Source organism: Helianthus annuus, chromosome 16, assembly GCF_002127325.2.
Source record: "Helianthus annuus cultivar XRQ/B chromosome 16, HanXRQr2.0-SUNRISE, whole genome shotgun sequence".
Taxonomy (NCBI): Eukaryota; Viridiplantae; Streptophyta; class Magnoliopsida; order Asterales; family Asteraceae; genus Helianthus; species Helianthus annuus.
The window spans coordinates 18,026,398-18,046,798 of NC_035448.2; the positions used below are offsets into that span (position 1 = coordinate 18,026,398).

Here is a 20,401-nt window from a genome sequence, read left to right on the forward strand (position 1 = left end):
TTAATCTCTCGTTTTTAGCCATAATCTGATTAATTGGTTAATAGTTGCATTTTATTTTCCTTATAAAAAATAACTACTCCACAATTCTTAAACGGCTATAACTTTTTTGTACATAAATATATTTTTTAAGGTAGACCATAAAAACGAGTATTTTATTTTCTTTAACTTGAGTATAACATTACTATAGTTATTTTTTTTTTATTAAAAGAATTGATATGTTACGTGATTAACAGTGTCTAAAGGTGAACAACAAGTGAATCGTTGATTAAAACCGAACCTTAATCAACCAAAAACTGAATTAACTTAAAAGTGAGTAACCGAAAATCAGATTAACTAAAAACCGGTTATCGGTTTTTTTTGTACAATCGTTTAGTCAAAATTAACCGAACCGAATCAAACCAAACCATTCATATTTTCGTATATTTCTAGTATTTTTTTTCGCTGAACGCTCGGTTCATTTACGTCCGTAATGCGATCACGCGTTCACCCCCTTCTAGTACACAAATAAGGGGCTGTTTGGCAACATCTGAATGGTTAAGTGCTGAACCAGTAAGAGTAAGAGGTCTGAACCATTAAGTGCTGAACTAGTAAGATGTCTGAACCATTAAGATCCAGTATAATGCTTAACCGTTTAGAGGCAAATGTCTAACCAATTCAGATTAGAAGTCTTAACCATTCAGAGTCAATATAGTGCTTAACCATTAAGACATTTGCTCGCGAAACAAACAGTCTGAACCATTAAGTGTTGGAGAGATTTGACCATTAAAAGACCATTAAAAAGTAAACAAACAGCTAGAGGGGGCAATCTTGACCCAAAGCCTTCCAAATGAGTCAATTTAGGTTGTTTTTAAAATTATATGGGTTGATTTGGGTAAAATATTTTAACTAATTGGGTCATAATGGGTCACTTTAAATTCCATCTTGTTATTTTCGGGTCAAAGCGGGTCGACAACATTAAAGAAATGGGTCGATGTGGGTTAGTGTCTTAAAGAAACGGGTCGGTTCGGGTCGGGTTTCGGGCCGACACGGGTTTCTGCACGGACGGGTTTCGGATTGCAACAGGTTTTGGGCCGGCACGAGTTTCCGCACGAGACGCGTTTGGGGTCAGGACGAGTTTTGTACCGTTTCGACGCGAACCGTTTCGACGCGTACCGTTTCGACCGGTACCGTTTCGACACGAACCGTTTCGACCCGTACCGTTTCAACCAGTACCGTTTCGACCTGTACCGTTTCTACCCGTACCGTTTCGACCAGTACCGTTTCGAATCGAACCGTTTCGACCAGTACCGTTTCGAATCGAACCGTTTCGACCCGTGCCGTTTCGACCCGTACCGTTTCGACCAGTACCGTTTCGAATCGAACCGTTTCGACGCGAACCTTTTCGACGCGAACCGTTTCGACGCGTACCGTTTCGAACCGAACCGTTTCGCGATGAATCGGTTTTCTACGATGAATGTTCTTCAGAAGGTGCTTTTTTTCTTTTATAAATTCTTCGTTCGTGAATTCCCATCTTTCGGGATCGATCTTTCTGAAACCCTGTAAAAAGAACATTCAACTTTGTTAACTATAACTTATACAGGATGTACAATCTCTTGATAAGCAGTTTTGGAGCAAATCCCACTGTTTATGAGTTAGATGAGCATCCAAAGGGGCATCAGATAGATAAAGAACTCAAGGGGTTAGGGTTTAAGCCTAGTGTCCCAGCTGTGTTCAAAGGACAGAAGCTGATTGGTGGGGCCAACGAGATAATGGCACTTCATTTGAAGGGTCAGTTGGTGCCATTGTTACTCGGGGCTAATGCTATATGGGTTTAGTGAAACTTTTTCAAGATGATGTTAGTATAGAGTTAATACAACTATAGGAGCAGTTTGATGCTTCTGCAGTTGTTAGAGCAGGAAAGATGGGAGTTGTTTTTGGGCCGTCTTTTTTCCGTTGGTGTTCGTTTTCCTTTTTTCTTGAAGGACCATCAGTTGGTGCCATTGTTACTCGGGGCTAATGCTATAACATATTCTTGAACAAGTTTCAACCCGACAAAATTGCCCCTTGATGTACAATCTCTCTCCTTTTTTTTTAAAAAAAAAAACATTTTTTTAACAAAACTGACCCGACCCGACCCGAAACCCGTTCTGACCCGGACCGGTTTCAACCCGAACCCGTTGTGACCCGAACCTGTTACGACTCGAACCCGTTCCAACCCGAACCAAAACAACCCTTTTTTTAGTTGACCCGTTTTGACCCGAACCCGTTCTGACCCGAACCCGTTTTGACCCATGACCCGACCCGTTCGCCAGGTCTACAAACAACCCTTAGTAGTAGGGCTGTAATGAACTGAACGAACACGAACAAGGCCTTGTTCGTGTTCGTTCGTTAAGGAAATAAATGTGTTCACGAACGGTTCATGAACACTTACCGAACGGGATTTTATGTTTGTGTTCGTTCATTGAGGAAATGAGTGTGTTCGCGCACGGTTCACGAACACAAATAAATTTGGCGAACGCGGCGAAGGATAAAGATAGATGGCCCAGAGAGTAGCACTCGAACTTGAATCCCTTATTATGGAACGGAGGTCGATCGTATTCACCGATGTAAATAATGAGAAATGAAATGGAAATGATGTATAAACAAGGTGAAAGTGAGTTTCCTAGTTTCATTGTTAGGGTAATAAAATAAATAAAAGTTTAATAATATAAAAAGTACAAATAAAATATAAAAAAGTACAAAGATCTTCACTTAAAACACAAATATACGAACATAAACGAACGTAAATCAACGAATGTTCACGAACAACTTACCAAACGTTCACGAACACAATCGAACGAACGAGACCTTTGTTCATGTTCGTTCATTTAACTAATCGAACGAAAGTTCTTATTCATGTTCATTCGTTTATTAAACGAACGAACATAAACGAACTTCCCGCCGAACGGTTCAACCGCCCTACTTAGGCTATAGGGTGTGGTCATGACCCTCATGACCACCATGACCCTCCATGTTAGTGTCATGTAACTCATCTTTAATCCACCATCCAAAACCACTACCCTAAGGGTGTGGTCATGACCCAAACCATTAGCCCCTTATTTATTATCTTTGTCTAAACAAAAAGGAAATGATTTGTTAAAAAATGGAAAGGAGGACCATGGTTGCCATGGTTTAATCCATGCAAACCATGGTGGATTAATCAAGGGGGTGGTGTAACCTTCTATTAATGTTCCTAGGTGGCAAATCATGTCTCAACCATGATCCCCACACCCTATAGCCTTAGTGGTAGTGAATCGAACCCCTTTTTATTTACAACTTGATCTACCAAGACCCAGCTTCGGATCAATTCTCTTCACCTCTGCCCTACCCTTGAGCTCTGCAAACAACAATGGCTTCCTTCCTCAAAAGTAATACCTTTTCTACCCTTCGTGCTCATCATCTTCAGGTATCACTCTCTCTCAATTTGTTCGATTCGTTTGTTTGTCGATTCTCGTTTGTTTTCAATTGAACATTTGATTTTGATTTAGGGTTTACCATCGCAACCTAGACGTCAGCTTCATGTAGAACCTGGGGCTCGAGAGAAAGCTGTAAGTCATTACTTGTCTGAAATCTGATGTTGATTTGTAGATTTCATGTTCATGTGGATAGGTTAAGAGCAAGAGATTCATGCTAAATATTCGAATTGATATCTAATTTGATGTATTTCTCCTTTCGAATTTTAAACTGTTTATGTCATTGAATAAGGAGCCCTAATTTAGTTTTATTACATTTCATATGCTTGAAAGACCTTAGGGGAAAGGGGCTTGAGATGGGTTTTTTTGGTTCATTAAAAGGCTGCCCCCTTCACCCTAATTGTTTGTCAGGCTTGACTTGTATTATCAAAGGGAGTTGATTGAACATATATAATCAACATTCCTTCACAATTTCATTCATGTGAGTAGGGCTGTAAACGAACCAAACGTTCATCGAACAATTCATGAACTGTTTGGTGGGAAGTTCGTTTGTGTATGTTCGTTTAATAAATGAACGGACACGAACAAGAAATTCCGTTTGTTTAGTTAAACAACGAACATGAACAGGGAGTTGCTCAAAAAATTCATAATCCCTTATTTGGGAGTTTCGTAGAGTGGTTTTTTGTTTTTATTTCTACTTTGAGATGGTTTTTGGGCTTTGTTTACTACATTTTTTTAAATTGTTTGCAAAAAATAGTTAAGGTACAAGGTGTGCCTCATGTTTCAAATCTTAGGGGGTGTTTGGTTTGTGGGATTCGTAATTATATGAGTTTTCCTTTTGGTTGGTTTGGTTTACATGATGTTTTTGAAGGACTTGGAATTTGTGAAAAACTGTAACGCATTTAGTTGGCAGGAAAAGGAATGAAATTTTATTTCTAGCTTTCTATATTTTGTTTTGTCTGTAAATATAATACATGTCAAAGAATATGGGATGTAAATGATAGAATTGCCCTTTAAATACTAAGTTTTATAACATTTGTTATATATATAGTAGACAAATTTCAGCGAGAAGTCGAGAACAAGGTGAAAATTGTTTAATTAATATGATATTGCACTTTGCCTTTGCTATGTTAACAAGGGTTTCCTATCAAGTATCAATCGACTTATTAGCGACTTTAGATGGGGTAATGGTGTGTGTTTCATGTAAGCCATGATGCTTGAGCAGCAACACAAGGTCATACTGCTAAGCGTTTACGAATTGATATACTGTGCACCATTGGTGCAATGACGTGTATGACCGACACGCTAACCGGCCCACACCAGGCCGCCCCAGGCCCATCGTGTGAGAGGTAAACCAGCCTCACTCAGCGGCAAGGCGATTGGAGCTTAGGATTGGAATCAAACCCGCGACCTCTAGCTTTTGGTGCAAATCTGACGCCCCCTTAACCAACTGAGCTTCACGGCAGGGGCTATACTGTGCACCATTGACGTTCACCTGCCGCACCTTTGGCACTGCTACTCGGTTAACATTACCGTTTGATTAACAACTTTCACTTGTCTCTATTCTTTTAAACGTATTACACCAATACACCGCTACTCGGTTTCTTTTACAGGGAAAACCATATTTCCACGATTTCTTCTAACCTGGGGCGGTTAACGTTACTGTTAGTTTTTTATGTTTGCTACAATTCCCTTAGATCTATCCTCTTTAACTTTGTAATGAATTATCATCTCACAGAAAACGAAAACCTCGTTACCTTGCAGCTTTTGGCTAAGGATCCAGCACTAGAGCGGTTCAAATCATATAGGAAAGGTGCCGCAAGCATCAGAAGAATCGGAGATTACCTTACTATAGCCGTTGTAGCTGGTATATTAACCCTACTCGATCTGTATCTATAATTACTTGTTTTGATCTACTTGACCAGGCCTGCTCATTTTGCCACTTGTATGGTTTAGACAACCATACAAGTTTAGGCAGGTCGTATTCTAACCTTTGGTTTCAAACTATTATGTTTATTGAATATGTTTTTTTGAGTTGCCAATGTATCTTGTAAAAGTGAAAGCTTTATGTCAGTTGTATTTTATTTAATCGTACAAGGTTTAGTTTTTAACTGTTAAATGCTAAAAAAATTTCTTGTTTTGAGTGGCCATCGTAATTTGTATATAAGCTCGTATTTTGTTCTAAATTTGTTGTGCCGGCTTCTGATATTACGCATTTTGTTACAGGATGTTGTTATGAGATCTATGTGAGGGCTGTGACACGAGAAGAAGCTCGTAAAGCTCTGAAATCAGAGTAGCAGCATCAGAAAATGGTGGATGATGATGGTGATTATAATTCTGTTTATGCAATAATTTATCAGTAGACAGTGTTTTGTTTTCTTTTTCAAGGAAAATAAACTCCCTTTTATGGCACCAAAATGAGTGGTTTCAGATGGATGAATACTGAAAGATTGTGCTTGTTGTTTTCCTTATTTAAATAATGCCGAGTTTCAAAATGTGGGTGTACAGGATCTGAAAACAGTTGCACTTTCGCCTTCTTGATCACAACTTAGAATTACATGCTTGCTAGGTCTTCAATGAAATGCCTGTAAGAGATGTTTCATGGACAACATGTCAAGTATGTCGGCAACCACGCATATTCATCGTTTGGTCTGACTAGTTTTGAGTTTTGACAAAATTTAGGTCGAAAGCTAACTACGACACACCAAAGTAGTTAGGTTGGCTTGGTGGAGAGAAGGCGGATTAGCCGAAACGGTATAGTTTATGCTGTTTCAGTTTAATTTTAGGTTGTTAGGTTTTATTATTTTCTAAATGGCAAATATGGTTTATGAATATTATATTATACATAACAGATATTTTAAAAATGGAAAAAAAAAATACACATGACATAGTTTTTATTATTTTTGATAAGGTAAAGATGGTTTATGAATAGGGCTGGCATATCGTGTATACCCGTACACGATAAGACACGACACGATAAGACACGATACACGAAATCACATACATGAACACGACACAATAACTTATCGTGTATTTTTTTTCAAACACGAACACGACACGATATAAACGAAACTTACCTGTTAATACCTGTTAACATGACTTTTTGACTGTTATACACGAAAATTACCTGTTAATACCTGTTAATACGAACAAAAACTCGAACACGACATGCTATCTGAGAGTTACAGAGGGAGTTTAGGGTTTTATTTTTTTGAATTGAATGAGGAATGAAAATAGAAAGGAATTAAGGAACCCACATGCATATGGTTTATGAGTTTTATTTAATTTAATTTCTTATTGTGTACTAACGGGTATTAACAGGTAAACAGGTATTTAACCTGTTTATACACGAAAATTAACAGGTAATATCGTGTCTACCTGTTTGGTACACGATACCTGTTAAGGCCATACACGATACCTGTTAACTTCGAGTAGGTTTGTGTCGTGTATTCGTGTAAAATTGCCAGCCCTATTTATGAATATCAATGTATACATAACCGATATATCAAAAATGAAAAAATAAATATAGGTAACTGATATTTTGTTAGTTATTTTAGTGTAATCGGGATTAACTTAGTGATCAAAGGGAATTATGATATACATCGAACAACTTAGGGAGTGCACGCTTGTTCAAGTGGCTATAATTCTGAGTGTTCGGGCGTAGTTCCGAATGGGGGTTCCAAGGGGCAGAGCCCCTGGCTGGGGCAGCTTGGGAAAAAAATTATTTTGATTAAACTGCTGTATTGGAAATGCCTTAGAAAAAATAATTTTGTAAAAATTCGTCATATTTTTTGGTAGTCATCCGAAGAATCTCCAAATTCGAAATCAGGGTTTTGACCATTTTTTACTGGTTCATTATGAATTCTCAAAAAACATATTGTTGTTGGATTTCTCAATCAGAGTTGTATCCGATTGAATTATTCAAGAGAACCACCGAAATAATTTAATCTGAGAGTGACTTCACGCCTCTCTGATTATCCGGTTTTATAAAAATTCCCAACATATTTCAAAATGAAGCAGCCGGTTCCAAGTTTCAAACTGTTGGTTCAACAGTTAAATCCCATTTTTGAAACGTAAACGATGAACTAAAAACATGGAATTAGAAACGATGCATACAAAACATTCCGGTCTAGGTTGTGATGGCTACTTTAGAAGTCGATATAGTTATATGGAGGGCGTTTCTAAATGCTTGTAGGATCTTTAACGATGCTGAGTCTTGCATACATGATTAAGGCATACATCAAGCAAGGATATTGTAATCAACCTCTTCCATCGAACTTATATGCTAGTAGGTGAAGTACGAAAATTGATTATCCTAAAGAAAGAACGAACCAAGACTAAAAGTTTCATGAGTTTCGTGTCATATGTTGAGAAGCTAAACAAGATATTGAAAAAATTTGATGTTTTTTTGAACGGTAAATTTGGATCACTGACGGACCATTGAATTATCATTGTGTCACAAGCGGAACCACCTGATCATATCCATCTCCGCTAGGCAATAATGCATAAACACCAATTCAGGAGGAAACTCAATAAATCTAAGAAAAACCTCCTTATGAAAATCGAACACAGAACTAATGGTCTCTAACCCTTGGAGATGATGTTTTAAATCAAGTTGTTCCATTTATTTTCATTAGTGAGTTACTAAAAGTTATTTTAATATTCGGCTACAGAGAAAACAATAATGAATATTTAGTTATTCAGAGTTGTACGATTAATTTTGAACAATTTAGCTAGAGTTATTACAACAAACTAATTGTGTGAATCATTGAGTAAGCTAACAATTTACATTTACTTTTTAGAATGACTTCTAACCCTAACCTACTCCTGTCACAACTAATATAAGTTCCTATAAAAATAAAAACATTCAAAATATCTAATATAACAGGTTTTTATTACAAATAGTTATCTGATTCTTATTATTTTAATAACTAATCTCATAAGCTCTTTTTTAATAACTAATTTCATAAGCTCTTTCTTAAGTGGGTCTTTGAACATGCCTAGGAGCATGCTATTGGTGTAGCACCATTTTCATTATTATCTTCTTCATAAAGACAACAACACTTTTTTTCTTTTGAAATGTATAAAGACAACAACACTTGATTACATTCCCCCCAAAGCCCCTGTCCCTATGTTATATTGCATCTTATAGAAAAAAGTTATTTTGTTTTTTCAATAACACTCATATTTCTTTTGAAAGGCCATCGCATCTACTTTTACAAAAAAACAAAAATAAAATTTAAAATACCACTCTTAAAGACATATTTTATTATTGTAAAACAATTGACCCACTACATAACTCAAATATATACTTTTTTTTTTTTTTTTATAAATGACTCATAATAGCCGTTTTTTACACAAGAGTTTTATACTTCTTACGGAGTAATTTTTCTTTTTAAACGGCCCACAGAAATCATATTTATTCAAACTAGCAAGGTGCTAGACACCAAAGATACAAGGAAATAAGACAAGATTTAGGATCAAATACAAAGGCTCCTAAAAACAAGAAGTGTAAAAAGACTCCTAAAAATAAACGCACTACACCAAAAAAAAAAAAAAAAAAACTTAAACACCCACCACCACCCAATACCTAAACACCCCCCCCCCCCTCTCCCTCATTTTTTTTTAGGTTTTGGGGGTGGTGGGTGGGCTTAGGTTTTAGGTTTTGCACATTTGTCACTCTTTAGTGCCTTTTTATTTTTAGGAGCCTTTGTAAAATAACTTAACCAAATAAGACAATGTTACACCAACAAAGCCAAAGCTGAACCAAGATTATTCAAAAACCGAAAATCTACTCCAATCTTCCCATTATAAAGCCGTCTCATTGGATCTATTTTTAACCCAAAGAAAACCAAGTAGCTTAACTTCCTCCAAAACTTTAACGTTACTCGGCATACGGTCATTTGTGCTAAAAAATATAAAGTATACAGAAAAATCTAGCGTTGCTACAAAAAGGGAAAGTATTTGTGGGGCCACAGCCCACAAGTTGAAAGGAAGAATATTTATGATTACAACGTTGAAGTGTCATGATTACATCGACTTCATCATCAAATATTCTATCACACTCACGCGCCTCTTATTAGGCCACTTGGTGTGGGGCTTGGCTTGGTCCATCGTCGAGCCTCAACACCATCCTGAGCTGAGCAGCGTCGTCGTAATTGTCCCACCCCAGACGGTGAGGACGCGCACTAAAGGACAAAATTTGTTACCATTTGAACGAGGTAGCCGTTGTAAAAAAAATTATTTTTTCAATCTCACTTTATAAATATACACCCTTTATTCTCCCACTTTTAACCCAAAATCTTTCCAATCTCTCTCATTTTTTATACAACATCATACTTTTATAAAAATATAGGCATGTCTTCTTCTTCTTCATTGTGGTGTTCGTCATCTTCGGGTGAGGGCGAATTATTTTTTGCAAACTTCATTATGCACGCAGCGCAGATGATCATCAAGGAGGACGAAGAGGCAGAAACGTTGTTACAATCGCAAACTAGGGCAACCGCCTTAAACCGAGACCGAGAAGGGATTGAATCCTTCGCGATGGAAATTCCTTTCAAGGTTTTTATTATTTTAGTGTATCTTTATTTATATTTAATAATGTATTTAATTTTTTTCAGTGTTAATAATGAATTTAATTTATTTTTTGTTGTTAATATATAGCCGGCCATGATAATTTAGTGGCCGATTATTTGGCCGACGAACCTGTGTACACGGACGCGATGTTTAGACGTCGGTTCCGAATGAGTCGTCAACTGTTCTTACGTATCACAGACGACTTTGGCGCCGTCTGGTCCGTTTTTCACACTACGATACGACGCTAGGGGCCGTAGGGGATTCACTACTTTACAGAAATGTACGTCGGCCATTCGCCAAATGGCATACGGGACGACACCCGATTCGTTGGACGAGTATTTAACTAAGTGGGGTAGGCTCATCCTCCATTTCCTTGGTTCCATCCTTGGAGGGGCATCCTCCAAGGATTATGACGTGGCGCTGAGGTGAAGGGTCATCCTCCAAGGACTACCCTCACCCATACTGAGTAGCCTTAGGCTATAAAGCGTTGTTTTTTTTTTTTTTATGAGAAAGGTGTGAATTATTCGTAAATGTTGGGAGGTCTAGCATACGGTGTTTTAACCGGGTCCGTGCTAGAGAGCCCCTCGCACAATAGATCCCCAATTTAAACCCCTATAGCCCAGAATCGAACCTGAGACCTGGAGGGGAAAACTCATCCGAGCCCATCACAGGTAAAACTTAAATACCCGTGGCCACCGCTAGAGCACTAGTGATGGTTTGGCTATAAAGTGTGGAGGAGACTAGATGGGCCTTCACGTAGGCAGTTACGTCATCAGGTGTGGGAATGTGCCCAAGAGATAGGCCTAGGGTGTGGATGATGAGCCCCATCAATATATACCAGATGTATGTATGTATAGGTGTGTATTGGATACACAAGAGAGAGGAATGTCCTCTTCGTCGGTTGGGCGACGTTGGCGATGGGGCGGGCCCCAAGGGGGTGGTGTGGATGAGCGGGGATGGGCCTCGCGCGAACCGTTGCTGTCTCCCACACCTTATAAGCCTTACTCTACAAGAAAAATATCTTTTTTTTTTTATTTTTTATATATCAATGATTTTCTTTACTTTTTTATGGGGTTGTTCAAATCGCTCGTCGCTCATCGCTCGCTCGATGATCGCTCAAAAAACGCTTGGAATATGCTCGCTCGGTTTGGTTCGGTTTGCAAACGAGCCAAGCATGAGCAAAGGTCCGCTCGGCTAGGTTCGGCTCGAATTAATTTTTATTAATTTATTACATATATAATTATATATGCACACACAAATTACATGTATATTCATATTTTATATATACCGCTCTATTAGATCTGGGCCACTATACTCAAATATACAATTATATTTATCCATACTAGCCTAATCAAACCAATAAAAGATTTGACATCTTTCTCTCATCAATCGTCAGTCGTCAATTGTCTCTCGCTCTCACCATACGCCACAATGCGATAATTGTTCTTTGTTGTATATTCATCGCCTCACCTGCCTCAACCAGAGCCTCATCCACGGACGATTCGATCTCAATCTTAGTGTCATCCTCATACAGTTGGACCTTATTCGTGACTCGATAGCGGAGACATCGAAGGAAACATGCTAAATCTATGGTTGTCCAAATTACTTGTCGCTCGCTTCTCGCTCAGAAAATTACACGCTCGATTATGTCGTTCAGATTTTGCTCGGTTGTAAACGAGCCAAGCACGAGCAAAGGTCCGCTCGGTTCGAATCGGCCCGTGAACTGCCCTACTTTTTTATGATAAACTATCTACCCTCAATACTTATATACTTACACCTAACGTTGCGGTCGTGGGTTCGAGCTCCATGGTGGGCGTCAATGAAGAAACACGGAATCACCGTCGAGATGATTGGAACCGTTTTCTCTGAGAGGATGGAGAATCACACCTTGCTCTTCCTCTTGAATCTAGATCTGCAATGGAGAAGATAGAGAAAAAGCGGGGATATAGAGACAATCGGTAGAGGAAGAATCTCCTATTTCCAGCTATAAAAATGTGTTTGCCCCATGTCTCTTCCCCTAATAATGAGGTGAAGACCACATGTGCAACCCTAACCTCAATGGGCCAAGCCCACTTAGGGATGTCTATACAAGCCCACAACCTAGTGTAGTATAAACTAAATCGTACTGGATTTCGCGGGTTAGTACACAATAATAAATAACATAATAAAATGTAATAATGGAAAAGACTGATCGTTTGAGTCAGGTCCAATACCATACCTCAACATTATTTAAATTCTTCACCTTTGAGAGACTATTTATCACAACAATGTGGTTAACGACAACTAAAGGTTTTTCTATGCTAACTAAAGAGATGTAACAATGCACATATCATTCACTTGGTTTTATGATAAACTATCACTCACAGTGATGAAAGTTAACATATAGTGTCTTATGTAGTTTGCCTATTTACTACTTCAATCCTAATCTTCCATATCTTTTTCTTCTTGCATTCGCTTTTCGTATGTATATAATTTTCATCTATCTATTTTTAGTTTCTTAAAAATACAATGTGTTCTTCGTCGAAATCGGGAAATTGGATATTTAAACCACCAACGTGTTCTTTGATCGTCCCGTATCTTCAAGCTCTGCGAGCTCAAACATCTTTTTAAAAAATTTCAAAACACAACCCGAAGATTCCAACGAACTAAACGAGTTGGGCGGAAATGTACTCGAGTACTCTATATCCCCCATAAGTATTATTCTAAAACTATAAAAGATAGAATGGTAGAGGATTTTTAGAGTAGAAAGGTGAACTGGAGAGTATAAAATGGATAAGGATTGCGTGTATTTATAGGTAAACATTGTTTTTTTTTTTTTAATTTTATTTAGTGGTGGCCCCCCCTGATTTTTTTAATTTAATGGCTATATTCCTCAAACAATCCACTTCCATCACTACGCGATGAACATTACGAGTTTGGTCTCTATCACGCGTGATAGAACGCCCGCGACGGTGTGCCATCACTTGCTCACCCCAACAATCCTAACCAAGATAACAATTCTAACATCGACTTTGACTTGACAAAAAAATACGCCACTTGCTCTAAACTCTTTATAGGATTATTCGTATATTCACTAACTATATATTAAAAGCTATTGCTAATATAAATTAGGATTTCAAGGATTTTCTTGAATTCTCATTTTTAAGTGTAATAAAATTTGAATACTATTTAAAAGTTTTAGCATTAATATTTTCTTTTTGTTTCTTATAAGAAAAATGAATTATGAAACAAACTTTACCATAACATTATTGGTATAATAACACACAAGTAATAATTACAAAGGTAGGAATTAGGAGTTGATTGCATGTACTCAATCTCTTGAAGGAAAATAAACAATGTTTGAATGTTTACAGATTTACACTATATCGTTTTTACTGGTTCACTGATCAGACCGTCTATTAACTACTTAAAGATCATTTCTTGTACAGAACAAGATCATTATTGAAAATGAAAAGCAAAATCTCATTCTTTCAAGAAATTGCATCATTCATCATGCCCCCAAAGTGCAAATCTCCATCTTCTTCCAAAAAAAATCTACCAAGAAAACGTCGATATATGAACACAACTAATTAAACTAGCTTGTTGCTTCGGAGATACTGTTTAACGACGGATGCCATCCTCTCGGTTTGCTTCCGGAGGATTTAGAGCTCGTCGGAGCCCGATGTTTATCTGTTTTCCTCATCTGCATATACCAAATAGATGATTCTGTTAGTTGTTTTGCAAGAAATAAATAAAATTACAATTAGAGAATTAAAAACAAGAAATAAATAAAATACAATTAGAGTATTAAAAAAAAGTTCACAAACCTGGTGGTGGATTTTCCCAAGTTGATTAGATCTTGTTTCACAATTTGATTTTGTTTCACTTTTTCCTGTGGATTCTGGTAGTTGAAAATTCTTAAAATTATTTAATTTTCTATTCTTTTTAGCATTTAATCCTTTCATCACTTCTGCAAAACAGGAAATAGGTTATTAGTTATTGAATTAACACGTTATGCATGACTAAGTTATTGAATTAACACGTTATGCATGACTAACTGACTCAGCAACAACCATACCCAGTAAAATTCCAAAAAATCCCGAAAGTCTAAACCATATTTTCTCTAGTTATTGAATTAACACACTAACCAGACCTTCTTTATCGGGGTCATCTTATGACTCTCTTCTCTACCGCCTATAACTAGCGAGTTTTTTTTTTTTTTTTCTAGAAAAATCTTGGATTTTATATATAAAGATTCTATTCTCTACCGCCTATAACTAAAGAATCTAAATCATGTTTTTTTCTAGAAAAATCTCGGATTTTATATATAAAGATCTAAAAATTTCTCGTGGTCAGTACTACCAGTACTACCCTCCCGACCCCTTATGGTTCTGGCCTTGCATACAGGCAAACCGTACTTCTATCCCAACAAAATTCTTCAGAATTGAACAAAAAAGAAAAAGATAATTAATTAAACAAGTTAGTGTACCTTGGGTGGTGATGAGTCTATAAGCATGGCCAAGAACAAGATTGTCAGTGGGTCGAAGAAGCTTAATGCGAGTAACACGAAGATTTTGATTGGTGGTTGTAGGGTTGTTGTTGGGTGGTGGTTGGTGGTGGCCGGAGGAGGAGGAGGAAGGAGGGGAAGAGTAGAAGGTTGTGGCAAGGAGGAGTGCCACGTAGTGACCAGGGTGGAGCTTCATGATCTCCGCAGCGGTGATGGGTGCGTAGAACCTTTCGGCTCTGCCGCTTTGCGTCTGTAAGACGAAGCTCGCGTTATCGACGGCTTGGCAGTTGCCCATGTCCAGTGATCGGAGAAGATGATCGGATATATTATGGTGGATATATGTTGGTCAAGGAAGAGCACACTAGTCTATATATATACAAACAACCCCACAAACCCCCCCCCCCCCCCCCCCCTTCTCTAAGTGTATTAAAATTTGTAGATTTGTATGGTTTTAAAAAAGTTATTTAAAGTATGTTTATTAGGTATCAGATGATAAGTTATATATTTTATCATTTTCAAAATTAGTAAGGTAAAAAACCAAGAACAAGAAAGATATTCTTGGTTCAAATAGAAACTAATGATATGACAATATGATAAAGATTTCTTTTGTACAACAAAAAGATTAAAAATTAAAGAATTATATATTAATATCAAGTATAATTAATGTTCTTTCTCATACGATATAGTCTACATCCACAATTCATGTATACGTTACCAACTTTATTTCTCTTATAATTATTGAAAAGTACATCTTTTTATATCTCACGCTCTATACGTGTATACGTTGGGAATGTTAAAAAACCGTCTAGTTTTTAAAACCGGTCCAGCTAGCTATAGTCACAGACGGGTCTTTTCATGGGTGAGGGGATCCCTTCCCCGACACTCTATGTTTTTTTTCCTTTCGTACGTAGTGTTAATTTTACCAAAAAAAATTTGATTTTTTAAAGTAAAATATCGAATTTTGAAAGCCCGCCCTTTGATTTTATCGTAAACTAAGTTCAAGATCCTCTAGTGGCTATAGTGCCTTTATAAAAAGAGCGGTTTAATATTAATTAACCGGTCTAGTTGCCGTTCAAACAAAAAAACCAGTCTAGTTATGAAAACAATATCTATTTATTTATGTATCACTCATACCATGGTTTGAATAATCGAATGAATCTTACGATAACCAGTTCTATATTTTCTTCAATGCTAATGAGAAGGTATAATAAATGAATGAATAAACAATTTTATTAGTACGTCTCTTTGGGTTAGATGTCATACGAATTATTATTTAATTATACAAGGTTATTGCCCCGTGTAATACACGGGGTGAATCATAATTATAATATGAAATAAAAAAAATATGTTCATAATATGATCTAAGTATATATAATATAGAGTAATATGCAGACTAAATGCGAAATAAATATTGAAGTTTGTATAGCCATTCATAATAATATGATCTGTTATTTGTTTAGGATTTGTCATAGGAACTTAAAATTTTGTACAACTACTAATATTTATCGTGACATTTTCTTATTCAAAGGTAACGTGTCTGATTTTATCTGATAATAGATTATTCTGACGGGTTAATGTTGGCATAATATTATATTTTCTACCATTCAAATATAGTTTCGTCACTTTCGCTATCATTAACATTAATATAAGGTATGCTCGTATTCAAAGCTATAAACCAATATGAATTGTACGAAATAATTACTTTTATCACAATTAGTAAGGAAACCAATAAAAACTATTGATAATGTAATATGTCCTATACCATTTGAAAGGTCCGAAAACAGATAAAAGTAATGTAAATGAATAGACAAAAAATAACTATAGTTGAGAAAAATACTATGTATAGTGTAATACTTTATATGTACAATTGAACCAATGAAACATATATATAAGCGAAAAAAAAATAAAGACATGAGACACCATAAGTAAATCTAAATTTAAAAAAAAAGTTATGACATTCCTGTAACACCCCGAAAATATAAAACTTTATATTAGAATTATAAAGTATAAATAAATGAGGATTTACTAACTAGGAATTTTAACCTAGTTAGCTACAAGTTTAGAAATAACCTATATTAGGGTTAAAAGCAACTAAATTAAATGTTGATAAAAATGGAGGGACCTAAGTTGTAAAAATTGAAACTTTATTTTAATTAATCTAATAAAACACACCAAACACCCCACAAGGAGGTGTCTGGTCGTTCAGAATAACAAGGGGCGACACCCCACTTTCAAAAACCCTAGAATTCTACTAAAACTCTTAAATTGGAGGTGCAAATCTGGTCCAAACGAAAATCCGAGCTTAGAACCGTGATCCTCATCGCAAGAGGATTACAAGGTATGTAAAATTTAGTGAAAACTCTTAATTTGAAATTCTCATGAAATTGGGAAAAATCTGAAATTAGGGTTGCATGTATATGTTGTGATGATTTAAGAACAACTATAGTGTTTAGGGACAAACCCTAAACGAACACAAGCTGAAATCATGTAAAATTTTAGTGGAAACGATGATCACCATTGTAGGTGATTAATGGGTTATGTGTTAATTGATGAACACTAGGATATTGGGTGTTAATCTTGTGTAATTTGACAATTTGGAAGTGATTCCAGAAATCTAGAAGCTAACACTCATGTAAAATGTTGATTTAGGTGAAATTGGGGCTAAATGATAAGCTAGAAACTTGTCATATAATCATGTGAAAAATCTGCTCTTAAGGTGTTTGTGAAAATGCCTCAAAGAAGGCTTAAAATGGAAATTTAAAGATTAAACGCATAATTATAATGTTTTCGGTGTATTATGCGATGTAAGGTTCAAAGAGAGTTCTAAACATGTCTTGAATTGAACTCTATAGGAAAGGCTACCGGAACGTCGAGTGGACAAGCCGGTGGTGATTTGCGATTGAAGGGCGTACACTAAGGTACGTAACTTTATTGGTTACATTAAACGAGTTGTTGATAAGTTTCGTAAATCTTATTGTTGAATCTAAATCTGCGTTGAATTTATATTTATTATGGATGGATGTGAATAATTAGACTTAGTATAGTAAACGAACCAATTGGTAGTCATCATAAGTGGATGGTTCCACAAGATGAGCCAACGGGTTTAATAGTTGTGAAAATGGTAGTTTTAAACATTCTAGTAGTCGATAATGGCGATAATAAGCACAAGGACATTAAACCATGAAATTGGTAAGAAATGCGGGTGATAATAAGCCCCGGATGTCGGGCATAAGGCGCCATAGGTTTATTAGCTAAATGGTAATAAAATGTGTAAGGTTAGAATGGGTCGAATAACTACATAGTGACATATGGTCTTTCGGTCCGTAAATTAAATTTTAGGTGTCAAATTTGTAATGGTTATGTCGGTAATGAATTTACAAACATATAGGAAGAAAAATCACTTAAAACGGACTTACGAGTCAAAAGTTATGGTCAAATGAAGCTAAAAACTTGGATTTCCGGAGCTGGCAGCAAGTGCAGGATTCAGCACTGAACCTGCTGGAAAACTGTGTTCCCCGCGCCACGCGACAAGATCTCTTGATCCCTCCGTGACACGCGACGTCTGCCGCGGCACGCGACAGAATTATCAGAACCTGCCGCGACACGCGGCAGGTTAACTTTTGAAAAATTGTTTTGTTTTCATGTTGTGATGCTAGAACTCGATTGTAAGATTAAATTCACTGTAGAAACTAACTTTTTTCAATGGTTTTAACCCTAGGTGACGATGGGATATTACGGATGACGGTCAAGCTAGATGTTGAAGAACCGAACACTCACTTTTGAGCTTCCGCGTTATGTTAACTTTGATAAACAATGTTTTGTATTGTAAACTCTCGTTAAACATCTTATGAATGTTTGATCTTAGTTGTTAGTGGACTAAGGGTTAACTAGTTTTAAACTTTGCCTAAGGAAATTATGTTTTAATTAGACACCTTTTTGTTTAAATCGGTTAAATTTTTATTGAATTCAAGTAGTAATTAGACGGGTGTTACAAGTTGGTAAACAGAGCCTAAGGTTGTCAAAAAAGTGTTCGGTTCAAGCTTGATCGATCGTCCGGTAAGAATTTACTTACTATGTTAGTAGACTATGTCTTATGTAAGGAATGAGAAACGAATTGTTATGCATGGGAAGAGCGTGTTAACACACTCAAACCCGGAAAGTGCATTAAATATGAACGGTTAAAGCAAGTTGAGAACTTGGCTAAACCGAAAAACAAATGAAGTAATGCTATAAATGAAATGTTTAACGTTTAAATGTAAACATTTCAGTTTCAAGATGTCTGATGGAAACGATGATAATCCGGTGCAAACAAGCACCGAACAAATGAAAGAAATAATTGCCGAAGAAGTAGGGAAGGCAATGGAAGGTAGTCTATCCGGGTTTATAGACAAGATTCAAAGCACGGTATTGTCGCTTGTTGAAGAGCGAGTTAAAAGGTTGGAGGATACTGTCAACCTTATGAAAGACAAAACTGGAGAACGTAAAGGGTGCTCATACAAAGAATTCATGGCGTGTAAACCGCCAATCTATAACGGGGAAGTCGACCCAATAATTTGCCAAAGATGGTTGAGTGATGTCGAAGGAGTGTTTGAACGAACCCACTGCGACGTGGGTGGCTTTGTTGCTTACGGAACTGGCCAATTGAGAAATCAAGCCAAGGATTGGTGGGACAATAAGAAGAAAGAGATCGGAGCCGAAGCGGCAAGGGTTATGACTTGGGATGAGTTTAAGGTGCCGTTCCTTAAACACTATAGCCCCAAGGCAGTTATCAACAGGATCAAAGAGGAATTTATCCAGTTAAGACAAAGGGGGGAATCAATTGACAAGATCACGAGCATCTTCATGGATAAGTTGAGGTTTTGTGACGAGTTAGTCACCACTGAAGAGCAGAAGATATATTATTATTACAACATGTTAAGTGCTGAATATAGGGAGTTTATGACTCCTTCAAAATACGAGACCCTTACCGAAATCATTAACGTTGCACGGGAACGGGAAATTGAGTTGAAGAAGCAAGTCGAAAGAGGTGAGCGAAGGGCACATGATGTGAATCCAAGCCCTACAAAGAAAGCCCGAACGGGAGAATCGGGAAAGAAGGTGGATACTAAGGGTGGGTCGCCAAGTTGTAAAGTGTGCGGGAAGGGGCACAAAGGGGAGTGTCGGTTCAAAGACAAGCCATGCCCCATATGCAATAAGACGGGGCACACGGCCTCGCTATGCCCGGGAAAAGTCTCTGTTTGTTACAAATGTTATCAACCCGGCCACAAAAAGTCCGAATGTCCGGACTTAGTTGGAAAGAGAGATGTTAAAGAATCTCCAACAGAAGCTCCCAAAGCGAAGGCGAGATCCTTCTAACTTACCGCGGCTGAAGCGAAGACAGAACCCGATGTGATTTCAGGTATATTCACAATTAACTCAATTCCAGCACGTGTATTGTTTGATACGGATGCGAATAAATCCTTCATTTCGCATGGATTTATTCGACATCCTTCATTTGTTTTGATGAAATTACCTGTGCCCTTAGAAGTTGAAATAGGGGACAACAAAAGTTTTATAGTTTGCGATGTTTGTCGAGGCTGCAAATTAAGCATCGACGATGAAGAATACTTGACAGACCTAATCCCGATGTCAATGGGGAAATTTCAAGTAGTCGTTGGGATGGATTGGCTAGCCCAGCACCATGCAAAAGTCGTGTGTTTCCGTAAGGAGATAAAACTAACATCTCCGAGCGGGAAACACGTCACCATTTATGGCGAAAAGGGGGGCAACCCCATAGTGTGCTCGATGTTGAAAGCTCACAAGCTTATGAAGCGAGGATGCAAGGGCTTCATGATATACGCGAATGAGCCTGGGAAAGAATTACCAAGAATTGGAGACGTACCCGTAGTGCGTGATTTTGAAGATGTAT

The 20,401-nt window shown here is 37.2% G+C and overlaps 4 protein-coding genes across 5 annotated transcripts; 3 read left to right on the forward strand and 1 right to left on the reverse strand.

The window, feature by feature from the left end:
* Positions 1-1,449: 1,449 nt before the first annotated feature.
* Positions 1,450-1,814, forward strand: LOC110919003 (monothiol glutaredoxin-S2). Its single transcript, XM_022163283.1, has 2 exons — positions 1,450-1,538; positions 1,580-1,814. Exons 1-2 carry the CDS (start codon positions 1,450-1,452, stop codon positions 1,812-1,814), a joined length of 324 nt encoding a protein of 107 aa, XP_022018975.1.
* Positions 1,815-3,263: 1,449 nt separating this feature from the next.
* On the forward strand, positions 3,264-5,934 carry LOC110916158 (succinate dehydrogenase subunit 7A, mitochondrial). Its single transcript, XM_022160911.2, has 4 exons — positions 3,264-3,424; positions 3,507-3,566; positions 5,196-5,298; positions 5,658-5,934. The coding sequence occupies exons 1-4, from the start codon at positions 3,368-3,370 to the stop codon at positions 5,726-5,728; spliced, it is 291 nt and encodes a 96-aa protein (XP_022016603.1). The 5' UTR covers positions 3,264-3,367; the 3' UTR covers positions 5,729-5,934.
* Positions 5,935-13,278: 7,344 nt separating this feature from the next.
* On the reverse strand, positions 13,279-14,854 carry LOC110917083. 2 transcript variants are annotated; one of them, XM_022161696.2, is made up of 3 exons: positions 14,476-14,852; positions 13,814-13,956; positions 13,279-13,689 (listed from the first exon to the last, which is right to left on the reverse strand). In XM_022161696.2, exons 1-3 carry the CDS (start codon positions 14,786-14,788, stop codon positions 13,582-13,584), a joined length of 564 nt encoding a protein of 187 aa, XP_022017388.1. In that variant the 5' UTR covers positions 14,789-14,852; the 3' UTR covers positions 13,279-13,581. The 2 variants fall into 2 exon arrangements, with proteins under 2 accessions (XP_022017388.1, XP_022017389.1); XM_022161697.2 differs by having other exon boundaries at positions 13,575-13,712; positions 14,476-14,854.
* Positions 14,855-18,768: 3,914 nt separating this feature from the next.
* LOC110919002 lies at positions 18,769-19,848 on the forward strand. Its single transcript, XM_022163282.1, has one exon. The coding sequence runs from the start codon at positions 18,769-18,771 to the stop codon at positions 19,846-19,848; it is 1,080 nt and encodes a 359-aa protein (XP_022018974.1).
* The last annotated feature ends 553 nt before the right edge of the window (positions 19,849-20,401 follow it).